The sequence below is a fragment of the Neovison vison genome, chromosome 7 (assembly GCF_020171115.1).
Source record: "Neovison vison isolate M4711 chromosome 7, ASM_NN_V1, whole genome shotgun sequence".
In the NCBI taxonomy this organism is placed as follows: Eukaryota; Metazoa; Chordata; class Mammalia; order Carnivora; family Mustelidae; genus Neogale; species Neogale vison.
In genome coordinates, this window is record NC_058097.1 from 145,553,290 (window position 1) to 145,576,978 (window position 23,689).

The 23,689-nt window shown below is 45.8% G+C and overlaps 1 protein-coding gene across 1 annotated transcript in view; it reads right to left on the bottom strand.

Moving 5' to 3' along the window:
* Positions 1-23,689, bottom strand: part of USP35 (ubiquitin specific peptidase 35) — a 52,294-nt gene that overhangs the window by 25,761 nt on the left and 2,844 nt on the right. Inside the window, exons 2-7 of the mRNA XM_044258442.1 lie at positions 19,260-19,941; positions 18,111-18,243; positions 16,468-16,597; positions 15,970-16,071; positions 14,641-14,799; positions 10,606-10,799 (exon numbers count right to left, since the gene is read on the bottom strand). Of these exons, the coding sequence (XP_044114377.1) occupies positions 10,606-10,799; positions 14,641-14,799; positions 15,970-16,071; positions 16,468-16,597; positions 18,111-18,243; positions 19,260-19,932 (1,391 nt within the window). The 5' untranslated portion in view covers positions 19,933-19,941. The remainder of the gene's footprint in view (positions 1-10,605; positions 10,800-14,640; positions 14,800-15,969; positions 16,072-16,467; positions 16,598-18,110; positions 18,244-19,259; positions 19,942-23,689) is intronic.

The window sequence follows — 23,689 nt, forward strand, 5'->3', positions numbered from 1 at the left end:
CTGGATGAACAGAATTCAGTAACAAAAAGAAAATGCACAAAATTGTGAAAATTAAACAACACATTTTTTTTAAGATAAGGAGAGCGGGAGTTACAGAGGGGTGGGGAGGGGCAGAGGAAGAGGGAGAATCTGAAGCAGGCTTCAGGCCCAGCAGGAACCCAGCTTGGGGCTTGATCTCACAACCCTAAGACCATGATCTAAGCCAAAATCAAGAGTTGGACACTTAACCAACTGTGCCACCCAGGCACCCCTAAACAACATACTTTTTTTTTTTTTTTTTAAGATTTTATTTATTTGTCAGAGAGCAAAGGAGACACAGAGCACAAGCAAGGAGAGCAACAGACAAAGGGAGAGGGAGAAGACTCCCCACTGAGCAGGGAGTCTGATGTGGGCTTGATCTCAAGACCCTGGGATCATAACCTGAGCCACCGAGACACTTTTTAACAACCCAAGAGCAAAGAAGAAATCACAAGGAAAATTAGAAACTACTCAGAAGCAAATGAAAACACAACAAAACATACCAAAACTTATGGGATATAGCCAAAGTAGTGATAGGGGAAACATAGTTATAAATGCTCATATTAAAAAACAAGACAGATCTCAAATCGACAACCTATATTCATGACTTAACAAACTAGAAAAAGAACAAACTAAAGCTAGAAGCTAGAAATAGAAGCCAGAAGAAGGTAGAAGCTAGAAGAAAGAAATAAAGGACTAGAGCAGAGAAAATTAAAACAGAAAACAGAAATATAGGAGAAAAAAAAAAAAAAGCCAAAAGCTGGTTCTTCAAAAAGAGCAACAAAGTTAACAATCATGCGATACTTGGGTGACTCAGTCTGTTAAGCGTCTACCTTCGGCTCGGGTTGTGATCCCAAGGTCCTGGGATCAAGTCCTGCATTGGGCTCCTTGCTCAGCAGGAGTCTGCTTCTCCCTCTGTCTGCCACTCCCCCTACTTGTGCTCTCTCTCTCTGACCAATAAATAAAATCTTTAAAAGAAAATTAACAAACATCTAGCTAGATGGACTAAAGAAAAAAGACTCAAATGACTAAAATCAGAAATTAACATGGGGACGTCAATACCAATTCAACAGGAATAAGAAGGATAATAAGAGAGTAGTATGAAGAGTAGTTTGAGCAGACATAAACTAGTAAGGAAGTTGAATCAGTAATCAATAATCTCCCAGCAAAGAAAAGTCCTGGACCTCAGGGCTCTAAGTGAATTCTATGAAACTTTAAAGGAGAACTAATACCAATCTTTCCCAAACTTTTTGAAAATACTGAAAAGCACTTCTTACATCTTACTTATTCTAGGAGGTCAGCATAACTCCGATACCAAAGCTGAAAACAGCGTAAGAAAACTGCAGACTGATTTCCTTTAGGAATCCTAATACAAAAATCCTCAACAAATATAAGCAAACAGAACTGAGCAGCGCATTAAAAGCAGTATACACCAGGATGCCTGGCCGGCTCAGTTGGAAGAACATGCTATTCTTGACTTGTGGCTCTGAGTCCAAGACCCACGCTGGGTGTAGACATTACTTAAAATAAATAAATAAACTTTAACAATATTTTAAAAAGGTGAAATGTACTATTAAAAAACAAATAAATAAAAATAATAATAAAAGCAGTATATATCATAACCAAGTAGCATTTATTCCTGGAAAGCAAGGACAGTTCAACATACCAAAAAAAAAAAAAATCAATGTAATATATATACATCACCAAAATAAAGGAGAGAACCACATGATCAAGTCAATTGATATAGAAAAAGCAACTGACAACAGTCAGTATACTTGTATGGTAAAAATACTCTACATAATAGAAATTGTGGAAATTACCTCCACATGATAAAAACCATATACTAAAATCTATAGCAAACACAACACTCAGTGGTGAAGTCTAAAAACTTTTCCTCAAGATCAGAAAAAAAGCAAGGATGCCTAATTTCACCCCTTTTGATGAACACAGCACTAGAAGGTTTAGCCAGAGCAATCACACAAAAAATAAATAATAGAAGTAAAGTTATCTGTCTGCAAAGAATATAATCTTGTTATGTAGAAAATCCTAAAAACCACGGAAAAAGCTGTTCAAACTAATAATTCAGCAAAGTAGCAGGATACAAAGTCAACACACAAGAACCAGTTGCATTTTTATACTCCAATAAAGAACAATCCAAAAAGAAAATTACAAAAACAATTCCAATTACAATAGCATTAAAAAGAGGTAAAAGATTACACAATGAAAACTACAAAACACTGTTGAAAGAATCAAAGGCATAAATAAATGGATACACATTCCATATTCATGGATTAGAAGAGTTAATATTGTCAAAATGTCATTATTTCCCAAAGTGATCTATAGATTCAATGTAATCCCTAGGAAAATCCAATGACTTTTTTTTTTGCAGGAACAGAAAAAAACTTCTAAAATCTATATGGAATCCCAAAGGATCACAAATAATGAAGAATAATCTTGAAAAAGATGAACAGAACGGGGAGGACTCTTACTTTCTGATGTTAAAACTTACTACGCAAAGCTACAGTAATCAAAACAATGTGGTACTGGCATAAAGACAGACACAGAGACCAATGGAATACAGAGCCCAGAAAAAACCCTCATGAACATGGTCAAGTGATTTTTGACAAAGTGCCAAGATCATTCAATGAGGGAAAGGACAGGCTTTTCAAGAAACGGTGCTGGGCAAAGTCAATGTCTACAGCAAAAGAATGAAGTTGGACCTTTACGTAACACCATGTACAAAACTCAGAATGGATCAAGGACCTAAATTTACAATCCAAAACAACAAAACTCTTGGGGGAAAAAACATGGCACAAAAGCTTTACATTGGATTGGGCAACCATCTAAGAGAAAACACCACGGGCACAGACAACAACAAAATTACAGAAACTGGACCCCATGAAAGTTTAAAAATTTGTACAGAAAGAAACCATTCAGGGTTTCACTCCAAGATAGAAGGATCCTGAATTCAACTCCTCTCACAGACACACTAAACGTTCAGCTACATATGGAACAATTCCCTTCGAAAGAAATCTAAAAACTAGCTAAGCAGCTCCTACACATCAGGGAAATGAGAAAAACACACAGACACAGGTAGGAGAGAGACACAATTTCACCAGAGACCCCACCTCTGGCATGGTGATCCACGATCAGGAGGGAAATCACAACTACCAGCTTCTCCCTGAGGAGGGAAGGATATGAATGCCACATCTGGCACCCTAACTTTTAAGACCTGCACCTAAGGAATGGGCATCTAAGGGATGAGGCTAATGTCCATAAGACCAACAGCACTATAGCAAACTGGGAAACAGTACTTCAACGGCTTGCACGGACCCACCACGGCTAACCCCTCAGGAGCCAGCAGAGAGGCAGCTGAGTGAATCATGCCCAGTCTTTGTGTGAAAAAGTTCATCTGTCTATCTTAAAAGTTCAGCCTGAGGTGTGAGCTTCTAATTTAACACATATTCAGGAACAACTGAAACACCTTCCAAAGACTGCAGAGGCTAACTGGTATCATCTTTGCACTCTACTCTGCCTCACTCCAGGTTTCCAGTGTCTCCCAGAAAGAGGCTTATGTACACATCTGCAGCCCTGGTTTTTGCAGTTACCACCCAGGGAACACCCCTCAATTGTCTGGTTCTGGTGGCCAGTGAAGCTTACACTTGCAGATCACATAGCACCATAACAAACAGAAAACAGTTGGGCTACCATACCAGGGAACAGCAGAGAGGCACAGACAGAATTGCACAGTCTTTCCAAGAAAAAGGACTATTAGGATATCTTCAAAGATGCAAATGCCCATCTCCCAGTCTTCCCTCAAAGGAGGTCTATCTACATACTTTAAAAGCTGCTACCTGAGGTTCTGGCTTCCGGTAAGCCCTGCATCTAGCTGCTGCCTGAGATCCTCCCCTTTGGGACACTGACAGGTCTCGGGCATAGTCTGAACTACTAAGAGCCACTAAGAACAAAGCAGGCTGCTTAGGCAATCACAGTGGTTTCAGAGACAGCCAAAAGCAAGAGCAAGGATGAACAAAAAGGTTCATCTACACAACACCACTCCTTCAAGACCCAGAGAAGTAGTTGTTTTATCTAAGGCATGCAAACCAACACAGACAGTCAAGGATGAAGAAGAAACAGAGATCCGTTGCAAATGAAAGAACAAGATAAAACCTCAGGAAAATGATTTACGAGACAGGGTTTTCAAAACAATAAGCATAATGATGCTCACCGAGGCAAGGAGAACAGTGCATGAACAAAGTGACAACTTGAACAAAGAGAAAGAAAACATAAGAAAGTGCCAAGCAGAAATCACAAAACTGAAGAACACAATAAATGTACTGGAAAACACAACAGAGGGATTCAACAGCAGATTAGACCAAGCAGAAGAAATCACTAGCAAACTCGAAGACAGGGCAGTGAAACTCATCCAGAACAGTTAAAAGAAAAAAGAATGAAAAACAGTAAAGATACCCTAAAGGACTTATGGGACAAAATTAAGCAGACCGATATTCACAACAAAAAGTGACTCAGACGGAGAAGAGAGAGAAAGACATAAAACTTATTTGATGAGGGGCACCAGGGTGGCTCAGCGGGTTAAGCATCTGCCTTCGGCTTGGTTATGATCTCAGGGTCCTGGGATCGACCCTGTGTCAGGCTGTTTGGCAGGGAGTCTGCTTCTCCCTCTCCCTGCGGCTCCCCCTGCTTGTGTGCAAGCTCACTCTCTCTATCTGACAAATAAATAGAGAGAGAGAGAGAGAAACTCTCTTAGAAAAAAAGGGGGGGGGCGCACCCAGGTAGCTCACTGGGTTAAGCCTCGGCCTTCCATGATCCCAGGGTCCTGGGATTGAGCCCCACATCCACATCTGCTTGGCGGGGAACCTGCTTCCCCTCTCTCTCTACCTGCCTCTCTGCCTACTTGTGATCCCTGTCTGTCAAATAAATAAATAAAACCTTTAAAAACAACAACAACAACTTGGATGCCTGGGTGGCTCAGTTGGTTAAGTGATGGCCTTCAGCTCAGGTCATGATCCTGGATTCCCAGGACTGGGTCCCACATAGGGCTCCCTGCTTGGCAGGGAGTCTGTTTCTCCCTCTGGCCCTCCCCCATCTCATGCTCTCTTTCAAATAAATAAGTAAGTACTTATTTGATGAAATACCTGAAAACTTCCTTAATCTGGGAAAGGAAACAGACATCCAGATTTGGAAGCCAAGAATGTTCAAATAAGATGAGTTCAGAGAGACCCACACTAACACTCTACAATTAAGCTGTTGAAAGTTAAAGACAAAAAGAGAACCTTAAAAGTGTCTAGAAGAAAACAGCTTGTTATATACAAGGGAACCCTTGTAAGTATATCAGTATATTTCCTGCAAAAATTTTGCAGACTAGAAGGGACTAGTGTGACTAAGAGAAAACTTCTGACCAAGAATAATCTACTCAGTAATATGTTAGAGCAGATTAATATAACAGTCCTTTACAGAAAATTCTAGCAAAAAGCAACAGAATACACATTCTACACAAGCTCATGTGGTACATCCTCCAGAATAGATCATGTATTGGGCCACAAGTCTTAATAAACTTAAGAAGACTGAAATCATATCAAGCATCTTTTCTGACCACAATGGTATGAAACCAGCAACGACTTAGAAGGGGAAAAAAAAAAAAAAAAAAAAAAAAAAAAACAGAAAATTCACAAATATGTGGTGACTAAAAACATACTACTGAACAACCAATGAGTGAAAGAAGAAATCAAAAAATACCTTGAGACAAATGAAAATGTAAATACAGGATACTAAATATTATGGGATGCAGGAAAGGCAATTCTAAAAGGGAAAATCATAGTGATAAATGCTTACATTAAGATATAAGAAAGAGGGGCGCCTGGGTGGTTCAGTGGGTTAAAGCCTCTGCCTTCAACTCAGGTCATGATCCCAGGGTCTTGAGGTTGAGCCCCATATGCGGGGGGGGGGGCCTCTGCTCAGCAGGGAGCCAGCTTCCCTTCCTCTCTCTCTCTGCCTGCCTCTCTGCCTACTTGTGATCTCTATCAAATAAATAAAATCAATCTTTAAAAAAAAAAAAGATACAAGAAAGATCTCAAATAAACGAACTTTACATCTCAAGGAACTAGAAAAAAACTAAGCCCAAAAATAGAATAAAGGAAATAAAGATCAGAACAGAAATAAATGGAGACTAAAAATACAATAACAATGATCAATAAAACTAAGCTGTTTTTTTTTTTGAAAAAGAGAAACAAAATGGACAAACCCTTAGCTACACTCACCAAGAAAAAATGAGAAAGGGCACAAATAAGATCAGAAGTGAAAGAGACATTACAACTGATACCACACAAATGGAAATGATCATTAGGATACTACTATGAACAATTATATTCCAACAAATTTCTTCCAACCTGGAAGAAATGGAGAAATTCTTAGAAACATACAAACTGTTAAGACTGAATCATCAAGGGACGCCTGGGTGGCGCAGTTGGTTGGACGACTGCCTTCGGCTCAGGGCGTGATCCTGGAGTCCCGGGATCGAGTCCCACATCAGGCTCCCAGCTCCATGGGGAGTCTGCTTCGCTCTCTGACCTTCTCCTCGCTCATGCTCTCTCTCACTGTCTCTCTCAAATAAATAAATAAATAAAGTCTTTAAAAAAAAAAAAAAAAAAAAAAGACTGAATCATCAAGTAGTAGAAAATCTGAACAGATGACTACTAGTAAGGAGAATGATTCAGTAATTAAAAATCTCCCAAACAAAAGACCAGGACCAGATGGCTTCACTGATGAATTTCTCTGAACACTGAAAGAATACCAAGCCTTCTCAAACTATTCCAAAAAACAGAAGGAATGCTTCCAAACCCATTTTATAAGAGTTTTTATAAGATCAGCATTACCCTAATACCAAAATCAGACAATGTCAAGAACATTGCAGGCCAATATCCCTGGTAACACAGATACAAAAATCCTCAACAAAATATTAGCAAACCAAATTCAACAACACACAAAGAAGTCCATACAACATGATCAAGTGGATTTATTGGAGGGATGCAAAGATGGTACAATATCCACAGAGCAACCGACACAGCACACTACATAACAAAATGAAGGATAAAAATTGTATGATCATCTCAACAGATGCATGAAACTCAATATCCACTTATGTTTAATAAAAACTCTCAAAAATAGTAGGTATAGAAGAAACATACCCCAACATAATAAAGGCCATCTAGGACAAGCCCAAAGCTAACAACATACTCAGTAGTGAAAACCTGAAAGCTTTTCCTCTAAGATGAGGAACAAGATAAGATTGTCCACACCCTCACTTTTATTCAACATAGTAGTGGAAGTCCTAGCTAGTAATGAGGCAAGAAAAAGAAAAGGCATCATAATTGGAAGGGAAGAAATAAAACTGCCTCTATTTGTAGATGACATGATATTACATATTAAAAAAAACCCAGACTCCACCAAAAAAACCTTTAGAATAAACTCAGTAATTCAGTAATGTTGCAGGATACAAAAATCTGTTGCGTTTCAATACCCTGTAACAAACCATAAGAAAAATAAATTTAAAAATACCATTTATGTTCGCATCAAATTTAACAGTGGTCCCCACTTACCTGCAGGAGATACAAGATTCCAACGGAAGCTTGAAACTATAAATAGTACCAAATCCTATATATATATATATATATATATATATATATACTGTTCTTTCCTATACATATCTATGATAAAGTTTATTTTATAAATAAGGCACTGTAAGATGTTACAAACTCCACAATGAAATATAACAACATACTATAATAAGGGTAATGTGAACATGATCTCTCTCTCTCAAAAATACCTTACTATACTGTATTCACCCACTTCCTGTAATGATGTGAGATGATAAAATGCCCATGTGATGAGATAAAGCAAAGTAAACAAGGCACACATTGTGATGCAGACCAGTGTGACTTCCCTGGTCTTCTGACAACGTGTCAGAATGAGAATCATTGATGAAAGAAATTAAAGATGATGCAAATAAACGGAAAGGTATCCTGTGTTCATGGACTGGAAGAATACTGTTAAAATGTTCATACTACTTAAAACAATCTAAAATTCAATGCAATCCTTATCTAACTGACAATGGCATTTCTCGTTGAAATAAAACAGAGTACCCTAAACTTTGTATGGAGCTATCTAAGACCTCAAATACCCAAAGCAATTTTAAAAAAGAAAAAGCTGCAGGCATCACGATTCTGGATTTCAAACTACATTACGGAACTATAGTAATCAAAAACAATACAGTACTGGCATAAAAAGATCAAGAGATCCATGCAACTGAACAGAGTCCCCCAAAATAAGGCAAAAAAAAAAAAAAATGCTTATATGGTCAATATACAAAAAAGAGCCAAGAATATACAGTGGGGAAAGGACAGTCTCTTCAGTAAACGGTGCTGTGAAAACAGAACAGCCACATGCAAAGGAATGAAACCATACCCTTATCTCACACCATACACAAAAATCAACTCAAAATGGATTTAAGACTTGAACGTTAAGACCCAATACCATACAACTCCATAAGAAAGCACAGTCTATAAGCTCCTTGGCCTCACCTTGGCAATGATTTTTTAGATCTGACGTTAAAAATAAAGATGACAAAGGGGGGTGGGGTTATGGACATTGGGGAGGGTATGTGCTATGGTGAGTGCTGTGAAGTGTGTAAACCTGGCGATTCACAGACCTGTACCCCTGGGGATAAAAATAAAAAAATTTTTTTAAAAAGGTGACAAAAGCAAAATAAGTGGGACTACATCAGACTGAAAAGCTCCTACACATCAAAGGAAACCATCAACAAAATGAAAAGGCATCTAAAAAAAATGAGAGAAAATATTTGCAAATCGCCTTTCTGATAAGGGGTCAGTAACAGCCAAAATATATGAAGAACTCAGACAACTCAACAAGATAAAAGCAATCCTACTAAAAAAGAGGCAGAGGACCTCAAAAGATCATTTTTCAAAGAAGATGGCCAACAGGAACCTGAAGAGGTGCTCAACGTCACTATCATTAGGGAAATCAAATCCACAATAAGGTATCGCCTCACCCTTGTCTGAATGGCTATTTCAAAAACAAGAAATAACAAATGTTGGCAAGGACCTGGAACAAAAGGAATCTTTACACACTACTGATGGGAATGTAAACTGGTACACCTACTCTAGAAAACAGTACGGAGTACCTCAAAAAATTAAAAATAGAGAACTACCTTGTGATCCAGCATTTCCACTTCAGAGTATCCAAAGAAGAAACAGAAATGGCCAAGGAGCTCATGAAAAGATGCTCAACTTTCATCAGAAAATCATCACTAATCATCAGAAAAATGCAAATCACAATTACAATGGGAATACCACCTCACATCCACTGGGATGCTACTATCAATAAAACAGAGGGGTGCCTGGGTGACTCAGTCAGTTAAGCAACCGATTCTTGATTCTGGCTCAGGTCATGAGCTGAGTCCCACCTCGGGCTCTGCACTGGGCGTGGAGCCTGCCTAAGATTCATCCTCTCTCTCTCTCTCTCCTTCTCTCTCTCCCCCTCCCTTGGCTCTCTTAGAAAGAAAAAAAAAAAAAAAAACAGAAATGTTGGCAAGGATGTAGAGAAAATGGAACCCAAGTGAACTGCTGATGGGAATGTAAAGTGGTGCAGCCACTGTGGAGAACAGCATGCAGGTTCCTCAAAAAGTTAATCACAGAACGACCCTACGACCCAGCAGTTCCACTTCGGGACATATACCTGAAAGAATGGAAAGCAGGATCTCAAAGAGCTATTTGTGCACCCACACTCATCGCAGCAGTATTCCCAATGGCCAAAATGGAAAAGCAACACTTGGGTTGCCAGTATAATGGGGTTGCCAGAGCCTGGGGGAAGGGAGAACAGGAATCTGAGACGTTATTGTTCAGGAAGTATAGAATTTCAGATTCACAAGATGAAAAGAGTTATATGGTGGAAATAATCGCACAATGATGTGAATGTGTTTACCACTACGGAGTTGTGCAATTAAAATAGTTAATATCGTAAATTTTATGTACATTTTAACATACACACACACATACACACAAAAAAAACTGGGGGAAGAAAAGATGTCTACTTCTGTGACTGAAACCCTGAGTGATTTTTAATCAAGCCTGAAGTTAGATAGGTAGCCATTGCCAATAAAGATTATGTTTTAATAAGGGGGCAGGGAATGCCTAATACCAGAGTGAGTGGAAAACACAATCCATTCCCTTGGACTCCAGGGAAAAAATCAGTGATGTTGACCAACCCAGAGTAGACCCCTTCCCACCATAGCCTAGTCTACAAAGTCCCATCTCAAGTTCCCATCCAGTCTCATCCTACTGCCTTGTCAATGGCCTGGAGTTCTCAGGGACTGCTCACCTGCCTCTTCATGTGCCCACAAACCTCAGGGAGTTATGCCACCAATGCAAAGAAGGCCCCGTCCTCTCCAACCCCCCCCCACTACCCTCTCCAACCCCTCATCTCCACCCCACACACCTGGGAGCCAAAAGAAGAGAAGGAGGGGCAGACAGGAAATTCAAAAGCAGCACCTACTCAGAAGCCATGAATAAGGCCTGAAGGATGCTGTTCACGTAGCATGTGTTGCCCAGATTGATTAAACCAATCTTGCCCGTGTCTGACTTGGCCATTAGCCGGGGGTAGAAACCAGCCAGCTCACTCTTCTGCGAGGTCCAGGCATCCTGCCCCAGCAGCTGCTTGATGCGGTCCTCATTGGGAACATGGAGATCCTGAGGAGGGAACAAGCCAGCAGGATGGTGGGGACCACGGTCAGCTCTAAAAATATCACTTCCTCTGGAAAGTCTTCTTGGACTACAGCCAACCCCACCCCCACCCAAGCCCACCACCCCACAAATGTCCCAGATATACATGTTAACAGCCTTCTGCTTCCGAACTTATTCTAGCTTCTCATTTTGACACATGGGCCTTCTAGATCACCTTTCATGCCAGAACTGCCTTAAGAAGATGTAAAATGCCCATTTCATAGGTGAAAAAACTAAGAGGCAGAAAAAAAAAATTTTCCAGGCACATACAGACAATAAAGAATCCATGTGTTCTTAGAGGAGCCCAGGGTATGACAGACTGTAAGCAATGACAACACAGGCCCCCCAGCCAGACCCAACAATGTCTAGATCTCAGGCCTCATCCTGACTCTGGTCCTAACTGCCTGGCAATGGTCAGTGAGACTCTCTGACTCCATTTCCTCATTTGTCAAGGGAGGCTACTCCTACTTTGTATTATTTTGGCACTCCATATTTTCACAGCACTTGCATATAATAAGGCTCCTCCAAGCCCTCCTCCTTTTAGGTCTGCCATCAGGTTTAATTAGCCAACAACCGCCCCGCCCAGCCCCGCCAGCACAATCCCACAGACAGGATGGTGGGAGGGTCCTGAGATAAGGATCCTAGGTCATGGGCTCAGGGATTAGCATGCTTTCTTACTCACTCTCATACATTAAAACAGATGCACCTAAAAGAACATTCCCCAGCACGGATTCTAATCTATTTTAAAGAAAAACTCCTAAGCATAACACAAACTACTTGATAGATTTTAGTGGCATTCCTTAAAGCCCTATTGTTTCCAGATCCTGAGCACAGACCCTAGATTTGTGCAAGCCTCCAAACTTTCAAACCAGCTTAGCACTGAAGGTCCCGGTCTCCCCAGCACACGCCATCCGGCCACCGCAGAAGGTCCTGCTCAATGAGTGGTTTAACATTTGTGCGCACTCATTTCCCAGGAACACTGATCAGATCAATCACCTATCACAGATGATAAAAATACAGGAGCTGCCAAAGGCAACATTAAAAAGATAAAGGCTTGGGGCACCTGGGGCACAGATGGGTAAGTGTCTGATTTCAGCTCAGGTCATGAGCTCAGGGTTGTGAAAGGGAACCCCGCTTAAGAGTCTCTCTCCCTCTCCCTCTGCCCCTCCCCATCTCTAAATTAAAAAACAAAAAACAATGGGCTTACTATCTTCTTAGCCCCTTCTTAGCCTAGCCCCTTTTGTATTCCTATTGTCCCCTATCCAATTCCCACTCCCCCATACGACACATGAATAGGGACAAAAAGGCAGAAAGACAGAAACTCATGCATGTGCACATACACATGATGCAAAATTATCGACACTAGGAAAAAAAAGTCATTTTCTCCAAAGAAGCTACTCTGGTACTCTTAAAGAGAGAGAGAGAACTACAAAATTGGTTTCAAGCTTCTTTCTTCTTTCCAACGTCCCTTCTACTCCGCAGACAAACTGCACGTTCCCACTCCCACGCCTCTCCCTTGGACGCACCTGCGGGTGCCCCATTCTCCCAGTTCCCATCCCTCAAGGCCTCACTCCTATAGACCTCCTCTAGAAGACATTCCAGGATCTCAAGTGGGATACACACGTGTTCTATACCTTGCTGCCTGCACCTGGTGGTACCGGTATTTACAGATCCATTGTCGCCCAGATCGGGCCATAGACCCTAGCATGAAAAGCCCAAGTCTCACTCAGTGTGTGTTTCCCTCAGTGCCCAGTGCAAGGCCATGCTCCCTCCTCTTTGCTCATGCCTCCACAACTGCATTTTTCACACGACAGTCACATTCATTCACTCAGCGATCACGGAGATACTTGCTGGGCACAGAAATCCTGACATGGTCCCTGCCCACCAGAAGCTCCCAAGCTAGCAGGAAACAGTAACAGTCACTTCCAGCAAGTCAAAGCCCTGTCTCCTCTGCTCATCTACCTCCAGTGACAGGCTTCTCTTGTAGGTGTTCTCCATTTAAAAATAAATGCATTCTCCTGCAAAGCTGGAAAACCTGAGAAGATCTAAGTAAATGCCAGAGGTTTTGTTTCAAGTTATCAACTGACTCACTCGTGGTAGATTGTTCCCTTCTGTGTTTTATAATTTTTGGATTATAAACTCATCTTTAGCAGAGTTTTATCTTTGTGAATTGAAAGCACTTTCATTTCTGTTTCTACAAGGCAACTCTAGGGTATTACTAGTTCATAACTACTTTTAATGTGAATGCCTAAGCTTAGGGGTCCCACAACCCCAAAGACAATGAGAACTTGAACCCCTAAACCCAAAAGAGCAGGCCAATGATGACAAATTTCACTTTTCCCAATCCAGAATGCAGACTAAGCCAGAAAAGTTTCCTTGAAATCTATGTGAGACCATGTAGGTATTTTTTTTCTAGATCACTCTTTCACTAACAGCAAAAGCCTTTTTGGGTCCTGACTTACATGGGCCTCTTACTGCTAATGCCCCAAGGGGAGCAGGCCCTAAGCATCACCTCCTGTCCCTGCAAGCTCAAGTGGTTTAGTGACTACAGTTATACCCTCCCACTCCCTCCCCACCACAGGGCACGAGAGCATCATCCCTCCCTTACCATTCTGGATTCCAGTTCTCGATTCCTTTTTGGCCCCTGGGGTTTCCCATTACTTTCTTGCAAGCTCAGCTATGTACTTAAAAAGACGTTTGTTATATTTTAACAAGCATTTCTAGGTGCTTTGCAGGAGGATGCTTTCCACGTTACCTATCTGCTATGCTACAGAAATGGAAGTCGGATCACAGGTTCTGTAAGGGCCACCACCTACCTAAACATCTTTCACCCACGCCCAGACCTGCCCTCTGTATCACGCGAGAGGAAAGGGCTCAGCAACCACGCGCCCTGCCTGTGTGTGCCTCTCACTACCTCCATGACTGCACAAGTCACCAAGCCTCTGCAGTCTCATTTCCCTCGTCTACGAAATTTGGGCAACAACAACACCTGCTTCTTGTTTCTTGCATCTTACGAGCATTAAAAACCAAAATATGCGGAAAACATGGTCAAATGTGGCACCCCCCACAAAAGCTATTATCCTAACAACCTAGCAAGCCCAGCTCAGAAGCCCCTTCATCCTTGTAGCCTCCTCCTCTAACTGGAGATGATCCTTCCCTTCTCTCATTCCTCACAGGACTTTCCTTACTTCTGTGCAAGCCTGTCACCCCGCTAGGCTACAAGTTCCTCAGTGGAGGCGACTTGGGCTGCCTCGTGCCTATATCCCCAGTTCCCAGCCTGGGTCTGGCACAAAGCAGGGCAGCAGTAAAGCCATGTGAACACTTTTAACAATCCCTGCTTGGGCGGGGGGTTGGGGGGTGTGGGTGGAAACAGACATAGGCAGACAGTGACAACATATGACAAAGGGATGTGGGAGCTGCGGGAGCCCCAAAAAAGTCACCCAGCCTGAGGTACGGAAGGGTATCGAGAGTTGTCAGAGAAGGCTTTCTGAGAGAGGTAACACTTGGGCAGAGCCTTAATGAGTAAGACTCGATGGGAACAGGAGATATGCAGGCGAAACAAGAGGAGGGTTTCTAGTCTGAGAGAATGGCATATGCAAAGGCCAAGCGCAATCTTGAGCAATGACCATCTGCGGAAAGGGCAGGTGGCTCAGAGTGCCTGAAGCACAGGATGGGAGAGGGGAGGTGAGGACACAGAGACCAAATGATGGGGGGGTCTGCCATTAACCTATATTATGGGCTTAAGCAAGGCCCCAGCTGGCACCCTTTTTGAAGCAGGGCAAGGAAGGTGGGGGAGAACGTCACTCACCTTAATGGCCTCCATGACAGGCTCATAGAGATCTGGGAAACCCGGGAACCGGAAGACCATGCAGTGGACCAGCTCCGCCAGCTGCTCCAGGCAGCTGGTCCCCGAGTTGGAGTCCTCCTTGACCAGAGAGGCCACCATGGTGGGGATGTGAGGGAGGAGCTGTGAGAGCAGAGCAGGATTAGGCTCAGTACCATTTACAACGCAAGACAGGTTTTGGTGGTCAGTGATGAAAATACCCAGAGCTCCTCAAGGCAGGGATGTCTGACCACCTGGCCACCATCCCTCTTGCCTACATAGAACTCTGTGCTATGCAGGCAAGGGACTCTTTTTACAAGACATGTGACCTTGGATATCCTACCTCCATTTCTTCATCTGTTAAATGGAATAAACAATTCCCTCCTCACAGCTGAGGCATAGCCTGGGCCCAAGCCCCAGCTGTTAAGCCACAGCCAACTGGCCTGCCAGGAGAGCCTGAGGCCTGAGTGATAAGGGCCTACCCTTCCTTCTACCACCATTCTTTCACCAAACATTTACATGTCAAACATGAGAGGTAAGTGCCTGGTCCAAGGTCACCACATCTGGCAAATGGCAGAGATGGGACTCAACTCCCAGTACCCCAAAGCCTGGTTCTATGCTTTTTCCCACTGCAGCAAATTGGAAAGCATGAAATTTCTGTCCTGAGCAGGAGCCATCGAAATCTAGGGCCCCATCTGCAAGTCAGGTCTAGGGAAAGGAAGGCAAGAGGGTAGCCCTTCCTTCCTCCCCAACAAGAACTACAGGCTGTCCTTCAGGAGGGATGGCCCCAAAGATAACAGAAAGGGCCCTGGGCTGGAAGCCAGGCCACCTGGTGCTGACCGGCAGCAGGGTATATCAGAAGAATACAGGGTCAGAAGTCAGACAGACTTAGAATCTTCCTGTATCACTTGTCCCAGACACTGTGTGTGGTTTAATCTCCCTAAACTGCAGTTTCCTCAGTTAAAAATCAGAAAAAATGATAGAATTCTCCCTCTTAGGGCTGAACTTAAGAGTCAATATAGGTACTGTCTTTAGTACCCTGCCTGGCACACAGCAGGGTCCTAGGCAACATTAGCCATCATCATTCAAGGGCTGTCACTCTACTGTGGGCATGTGGCGAAGCCATACACATTCTCTCGTCTCCTATCTGTAAAACGGAGTTTCAAGTCTCCTTCAGTCCTAACGTCCAGGACTTCAAGGTCTTGGGCTTCAAACACCCAACCCCAAAAGAGAGAGCATGAATGGACTCCAGCCAAACAAACCAGTAGGAGATGGAGAACCACCCCTCCTCAGAGCAGCACATAGGGTCCTTACCAAGTGGAAGGCCTCATGGGAGTGCTGGAAGGTCAGGAGCATGTACTTGAGGACAGACAAGGCAGCTCCCCGGACAATGGGATACAGAAGCTTGGAGAAAACCTGGAAGAGAGAAGCTGGTCAGGAGTTCCCCAGGCCTGGGCCCCAGATGCCAAGTGCAGCCACAGACCTGAGAGGTGGTCAGACACACTAGAGCTGAAGCAGTAGACCCATGCAGAACCAAGAACACAGACTCACAGATCCAGGTTGATGGACAGATGGATAGCAAGACAAGACATCTGATGGGAGGGACAGAGGGACAGATAGACCAATACATTCTTGAATGAGCAGAGGAATGAATGGGCGAAATCTAAGGCCCATAGAAGTAAAGTGAATTGTCCCGAGTCACAGCAAGCTTGGGTGGGAGCCCCAGTGCTCTGCCTCCCAGACCCACACTGTCCCCGGCAAGAGCAAAGTGGAAAAAGCCATAAGCCAGGGCTAGGACAGGGGCCCACCAACCTTCTCAATTTTGGCGAGTGAAACCTCAATCAAGATGCTGAACTTCTTAACAGCGGCCAAGCCCTTCAACAGTGCAATGATCCACTTGTCAATATTCTTCCCCAGGGGCCATGACACCCAGTCAATCATCCTGGAAAAGGAAGCAACAATGACACAAGGACCGGGGAGGCCCAATGCCTGGATGGGAGTAGCCCAGGGATAAGCTATAATGTCCTGAGACCCCACACTGACCCACACATGCACAGGGGTCTGTGAAATGACCCCTGAGAAATGACACCTCTGAGAACTGCAAATGAGCCCAGCACAAGCATCTGGCAGAGACTGGGGCTCCCAGCTAAGCATACTCTCAACACCCCAAACCTCACCCCACACACTAGACTGCAGGGGCAGAATGGAGCTTTCAGCTGTCCCTGCCTGAACCATGGGGCCCAGAAGCAGAAGCAGCACTACTCCCCTTTGGAAGTAGCTTTGGCTCCAGCAAACCCTTGCTTATGACCTAGAACAAGTCACCCTCTCTAGCCTCAGTTTCTCTCTGTAAAATGGGGACAAAACCTCCCTCACAGAGTTGCTGTATGATTAAAAGATGTGATAATAGTTAACCCTAATAGTATCCACTCTGGACCAAGCACTACTCCATCTGCCTTACATGTATTAACCCAACTGACCCCCACAAGATAATGCTTCTGTGCATAGAGCATGAAGCTACCACATAGTTCGTGCTCAGGAAAATGGCATTATATTTTAGACTTTTAGACTCAAAAGACTGTGCTATAAGGAGAACAAAGAGAGACCAAAGCAATAGTCATTACGATGACACTGGCTACCATCATTGCTCTAAACACTTTACATGTATTATCTCATTTTATATAATCTTTGCAACAACCCCACAGGTGGACTCAATTACACTACATTTTGTAAATGAGGAAGCAGAGGCCTACAGAATTGGAGTAACTTGCCCAAAAATCACACAGGCAAGAAGTAGTAGAGCCAGGATCTGCACCCAATGAGCTTGCCTCTAGAGCCCACACTTTTAAGAACTAAAAACAAAAAATCCTGGAAGGCCTGATGGTGATGCTAGATCTGCACACAGGTATGGAAAGCATGGTGGGGGAGACATGCCAGGTGAATGGGTTCTACAAAGCCAAAGGCCTGTAGGCAGGAGGGAAGGCAGCATATTCTGGGATCCCTGGATAGGCAGGTGTGGCTAGATCACAGGTACAACGACATTCAAACAAAGTTAGGGAATGTGAAAAAGCTGTGAGCTAAAAACCACCCAAATTCCACTTATCACACCTGCCAAACTCAAAAAACACTTTGTAACATACTTGCAGCTTCCAGTATGACCCCATAGAAGCCTGACAACTTCTTATACCATCTTTACAGAGGTGGAAACCGAGGCTCAAAGAGTTCACTGACTTGTCCAGGATCACACAGTTGGCACCCAACCGGAGAGCACTGCTAGAGGAAGGTTCTTTTCATCTCCCACATCCAGTCCTGGGCCAGGCACTGAGCAGGGCTCAAGAAAGGGTGGATGAATGAAAAAAGCATGAGGTCCTGGGCCTTCTGACACTAAATCTAGCCCAGCAATCCCACTCAGTGGAAGGAGGGAGAGAGACCTGACCACCACCCGGTCCTCAGCCCACCTGCTGATGGCAGTCAGCATCTGAGAATCTGTCACACTGTCATCATTGCTGAGGTTCCGGACGACACCATCCATAAGCTCCAACGGTAGGTGCTGGACCACACTGGCCAGGGCACTAGAAGGCGGCTCCTCCTCTGGAATGGTGTGGGGGCTGGGATGAGCTTAGCAAGGCAGGTAGGCTCCTCACCTCCCCCAAACCTCCATGCCCTCATGCTGCCAAGGAACTAGACTAGGCTTCTGCAAAGAGCACGTTGGGGCCACTTCCCCACCTTAACTCATGGCTTTGGGGCCCAGCCCTGTACTGAGCACAGACAAAAGCACTGACCCCGCCCCTCACCCAATCTGCACCTATATAGGCAAAGTCTGTAAGAAAGGGTAACAATGGAGCTGGCAAGAACAGATGGAAGGGCTGTTTGACTTGAGGGGAGGGAGGACATTCCAGGTGGAACCACACAAAGGCCTAGAGGTGAAAAAGAACATTTAGTTATCAAAATGTGTTGTCCAAATGGATAAGGGCTTAAACACCGGAGCTTGGTTCTTTCTCCTACCAGATGCTTTCTCTTACTTTCAACTGAATAGCCCTATAATCAGGAAAGGCACAGATCTTATTTCGCTCATTTATAACTGTAGTCCAAGTTCAACAGTTGTCGATGGAGGACCAAAAGTTCACATTTCAGAATTGAGATGTACAGGCTCCATCGTGTGTCCAGAACTTCACCCCTGTCTGCCCTCAACACCATGCCCCTGCTGTTGCCCAGCTCTCAAAGCCTGTATCAGAAATCACCACTTCTACGAAACCCACCTGACCCAAAGGGCATGATGACATCCCCCTATGCCTTTCTGTTGTCTCGCTCAGCCCCAGTCTTCCTCCTGGCCAGCTTGATCTGGGTCCGCTCCTCCATATGTGCCCAGCACCCACCACAGGATAGGACCCACGGCAGGAGCTCAGGAGAGCCCTGCTAATTAAGGAACACTTCATTCCCCGACCTGTGCATTAAGTGCGAACGCATACACACACCCCCACCCCGTCATACCTCGACATGGGCACGCCAAGCATAAGACCCTGCACATACAATCACCTGGCCCGCGCCCAGGCGGCCCTTGGCGCGCACGCGCTCCCTCCCCAGCCCCGGGCCCAGCTCACACGCACCTGTGCAGGAAATGACGGCGAACAGCTCCTTCAAGCAAGGCAGGATGGCGGCAGGCTGGGCCCGCCACAACTGCGCCAGGAGCCCGCTCACCTGCTGGGCCTGCTCCAGGAACTCCACAGCGCCCTCCTCGCCCTCCGCCGGGCAGCGGAAGCGGCCGAGGCAACGCACCAGCTGCTGGCAGAAGAGCAGCCGGTGCGGGCCTTCGGGGACGCAGCGCGGGTGTCGTGCCAGCAGCCGCGCCACCTGCGCGCAGACCGCGGGCCCCGGGCGCTCGCACACGGTGCGCAGCACCTCCCGTCGCAGCAGCGCGAACACCTCGTCGGCTGCGGGGCCCTCAGGTAACAGCTGCAGGCCGAGCTGCACGCAGGCGAGCGCGCGGGGGCCCGGCGGACCGGCGCCCCCCTGCAGCAGGCGAAGCACGCGGCGCGCGCTGAAAAACTCAGCGAAGACGTCGGGGTGGTGGCGGCCGGCCACGTGCAGCAGCTGACAGCCCACGCGACGCGGCAGCTCGTCAGCTCCGCCCACGTAGAGGCGCGTGCCCAGCGCCAGCAGCGCCAGGCACTGCTCCCGCTCCAGCGGCTGCCGCGCCGCCTCCAGCACACGCCGCACCAGCCCCTGCTTCACACTCGCGGGGTACGAGGACGTCACCACCGCCTCCAGGATCTTGTCCATGACGCCACGCTGCAGGAGACAGAGAGCAGGGTCACACTCGGCCCAACAGATCCAGTTCCCCTGCACCAAGAACTGGGGCGAGCAATCACCTTTCTGGGCCTCCGTTTCGTCACCTGGGAAAGGGGGCGAGGATGCCTCACACGGAGGTATTGCAATGAAGTAAAGCGCAACACCAGGCATGTAATGAGCTCCCAGGGGGTTGTGGTTATTGCTGATGAGCGCCTTTAATCTCACGAAGGCAATATCTGAACCTTCCACGCACCCCTTTCCCCACTCTTTTGTCCTCTCCCCAGGCCTCCCTGGTGACCTCATCCATTCATGCGCTGGTAGAAGCCAGTTATAAAAGCTGTGGTCCATGATGCTGGCCAAGTCCTGTCCTGTCGGGGAAGATGAGCGGAGACACACACAAAATCACACCTCCAAGGAGGGAGGGCAGGCAGGCTTAGGATCCCAAGGAAGGATCAACGGGGAGATCTCTGCACACTTTGCCCCAAATCAACTTCTTGCTGTTTCCCAAGTGATCTACATCTTTCCAAGGCTCCAGTTCTTTGAATACACTGTGCCTTTAGCCTGAAAAATCCTATCTCCCAAGACCACCACCACCTCCCTCCCACTCACACAGCCAGACAAACTCCTGTTTTCCTTCAAAGCTTACCTCAAACGGGCTGTCTTCAATTAGAACATCCCTGGACCTACAGGCATGAAATCATCCCTCACCCTCCAATTCTACAGCCACCTGCATCTTACTCCTCCATTATAGCTGGGATCGCATAATTCCCTCCCATGAAGCAGAGCATAACATGTTTGTGGCCTGGCCCTGCCTCCTCCAGGCCTAGCTCCACAGCTCTGCACGTGCAAGGCCCTTCCTTCCCCTTCCCCTCCCAGCCTGAGCCCACACCAGCCCCTCACTCTTGACTCATAGTGTTCTCCCTGCCGCTGTGCCCTTTGCAGACATTCTTCCCTCCCCTCCTTGCCTGACTCACCCCGCGGACTTCAGCTCAAACTCACTTCCTCAAAGAAGCCTTGCCTGACCTTTTTGTTTGGGTCGACATGTCTGTTAACAATTTCAGAGCACCATGTCCCCCATGACGGCACTTATCATGATTCCCTGGCTGGAGTCAACCTCTTCCGCTATACCATACAGGTTCCTGAGGAGCAACCATATCCGTTTTGTTCACACAGCAGGCCATTTGTTGCCAAAGCAAATGCAAAATATGGTGTGAGTTACTGCTACCTTATTCCTCTGACCACAGGAGCCTTCCCTTTGCTTTTCCTCTCCCTTCGGGCAGTTTCCTGGAAGCCTTTCTCCCCAGCTGACCCACTTTTGCTTCTGATGCTCATGCTGGGTCACAAAGGTAAAGCTTGTTCTCTTAATATCCAACTTTCAGCTCCAAGAAGACAGGGCCACTTGTTTCTTTGTATGACCCCACTCTAGGCAGGACCTCATAGAAAGCTCTGCATACAGCAGCTGTTTAAACTTACTGGCTCAATAAAAACTATTCTTGGGACCCAGAGTTGGTGTGAAGACAAGCCATACATTTACTAAGTGAGGGGCCAGAAACTTTTATTCAGAACCACAGATGTTGTGGGACCCAGACTCTGTGTGAGGTCCTGCGGAGACGCTCCGTTCTCCTAAGCTCTTGGCTGAGACCAAGCTTCCATTATTGCATTTCTTAAGAGCAATGGGCCCATTTGCTTGTCTGTCTCTCTCGCCAGGCTGTGAGCTCCTCAGGGCAGAGACTAGGACTTATTTCTCAATGGCCAGCATCTCGGAGATTACTGGAGGTGAAGCCAGAGTACAGATCAGTGGTCCCCAGACATTGGTTTGGCTGCCTCAGAACTACCTGCTACCTTAGCACAAATTCATATGCCCAGGGCCCACACCAAGCCTCCTGGAATAGTGTGTTCAACTCTTTGTACTCGGAATGAGATTCATCTGGAAATGGAGTCGGCTTACCATCCCTGTTACTTACGCTGAGTCTTTCCACCCTGCAGGGTTGTTTTTAAAGCAAATATAAAGTCCTTGGCATGGTGCTGAGCATAGGGAACTGCTCAGTGAATCAGTCCCCTTCACTTTAGAAGCAAAGTCCTTGCCCTTAGGAACTACGGTCTGGTGGTGGAGGCGCACATGTTGGTAAAGTGTGCCAACGCAAGGCATAATCTCAAAGACCTTTAAACAGGTCTTTAAAAACTGGTCTCCCTTCATCCCTAGTCGTCTTTTTCCTAGGCAGTGCTTGTGACCAACCTCCCTTGTAGACCATCCTTGCAAACCCTTAATCTTGCCCTCCAGGCTAGTGGACTTAACTTTCAATCCAGGATGCCAAGAAATCCTGTTATTCAGGCAGTCAAGAAGAAACCCTAATCGATGGGATATTGACATCGTGTGTGGAGGAAAAGGACCTGGCAGCAGGCAGAAATGGAGTTCTGGGGCTAGGGAATGTTCTGGAAGTGGAAAGAAAAACAGACTAGGAATGTTGAGCCCTACGTTCTAGGGGAAATTTTATCCTAGTCTTGGGCAAATTTTATCCTAGTCTTGGGCACCTGGGTGGCTCAGTCATTAGATGTCTGTCTGCCTTCGGCTCGGTTTGTGATCCCAGGGTCCTGGGGTGAGGCCTGCTTCTCCCTCTCCTACTCCCCCTGCTTGTGTTTGCTCTCTCACACACTCTCTCTGTCAAATTAAAAAAAAATTTTTTTGTAGTCTTGCAACTCATTACGTGACCTTGAGCAAATCACACCATGAGCCTCTTTTCTGTTCTGTAAAATGGGGATAAGTGATATCAGGTTTAACCACATGAAAGCAAAGGAGCAGATGTTGGCAATTTCATACCATTCTACTTGACACCTTTGCACCTGGCAGCTAGAGGCCTGGCAGTGGTGCCCTTCTGTGAGAGCTGTGATTTCCCAGGCCAGCCATGCTGCCTCCATGCAGTCTGTGGCCCAGCCACTTCAGGCAAGCCCTGCCTACCTGCCCCCACTCCCACACAGGCAGTCTGAGGTCAGCTGTCGCCATAGTCACCAACTAAACCCACTCATTATCTTGGGTGCATTCATGCAAAAGGGTTTTAGAGGCTTGGAGCTCACCTGACCTCATCACAGGCCACAGAAGGGAGGCAGGACAAGGCCTGATTTCCCTAGGGCACACATGGGAATGTGGAGGATCAACATGGGAGAGGGACACAGCCTTGACGGTGGGATAACAACCTGCACTTGGTCTCCTTGGTGGAGGGAGCTGCAGACCATCAGCATTCCTGGGAGGGTGGATTACTCCTCCAGGCTCTGGACAAGGAGATGGCCTGTCAACACTGGCTCTGCCCCAAGAGACATTTGCCCCACACAGAGCTCGGCAGCGTGCAGCAGCACACAGCACCGTATCCTCCATTAGAAGAGCCTGCGTGAAAAGCATGAGACCCAGGTTCTCTGCTTCTGGATCACCAGGTGACCTTGGGTGAGTCCCTGCCAGGCTCCTCAACTTTTTCACCTGGAAAATGGGGACCATTTCAGCCGTGACAGAGAAGGGGACGAGGTATAAGAAAGATGAGGGCTGGGGCAGTGATGAGTCTATTCTTGGGCCATCTGGCACCAAGTGGGGAAACAGAAACTGTCAAGCAAGAAGACATACACACACTTCTGATCTCACTGATTCTACTAGGAATTTCATCCCTCACTGCTAACTTAGTATTTCCACTATCCCCCCCAGAGCTGCAGCAGCCCCCAAGATCAGCCCCTCTTTACTTCTTGCCTGGACTAGTGCAGTAGC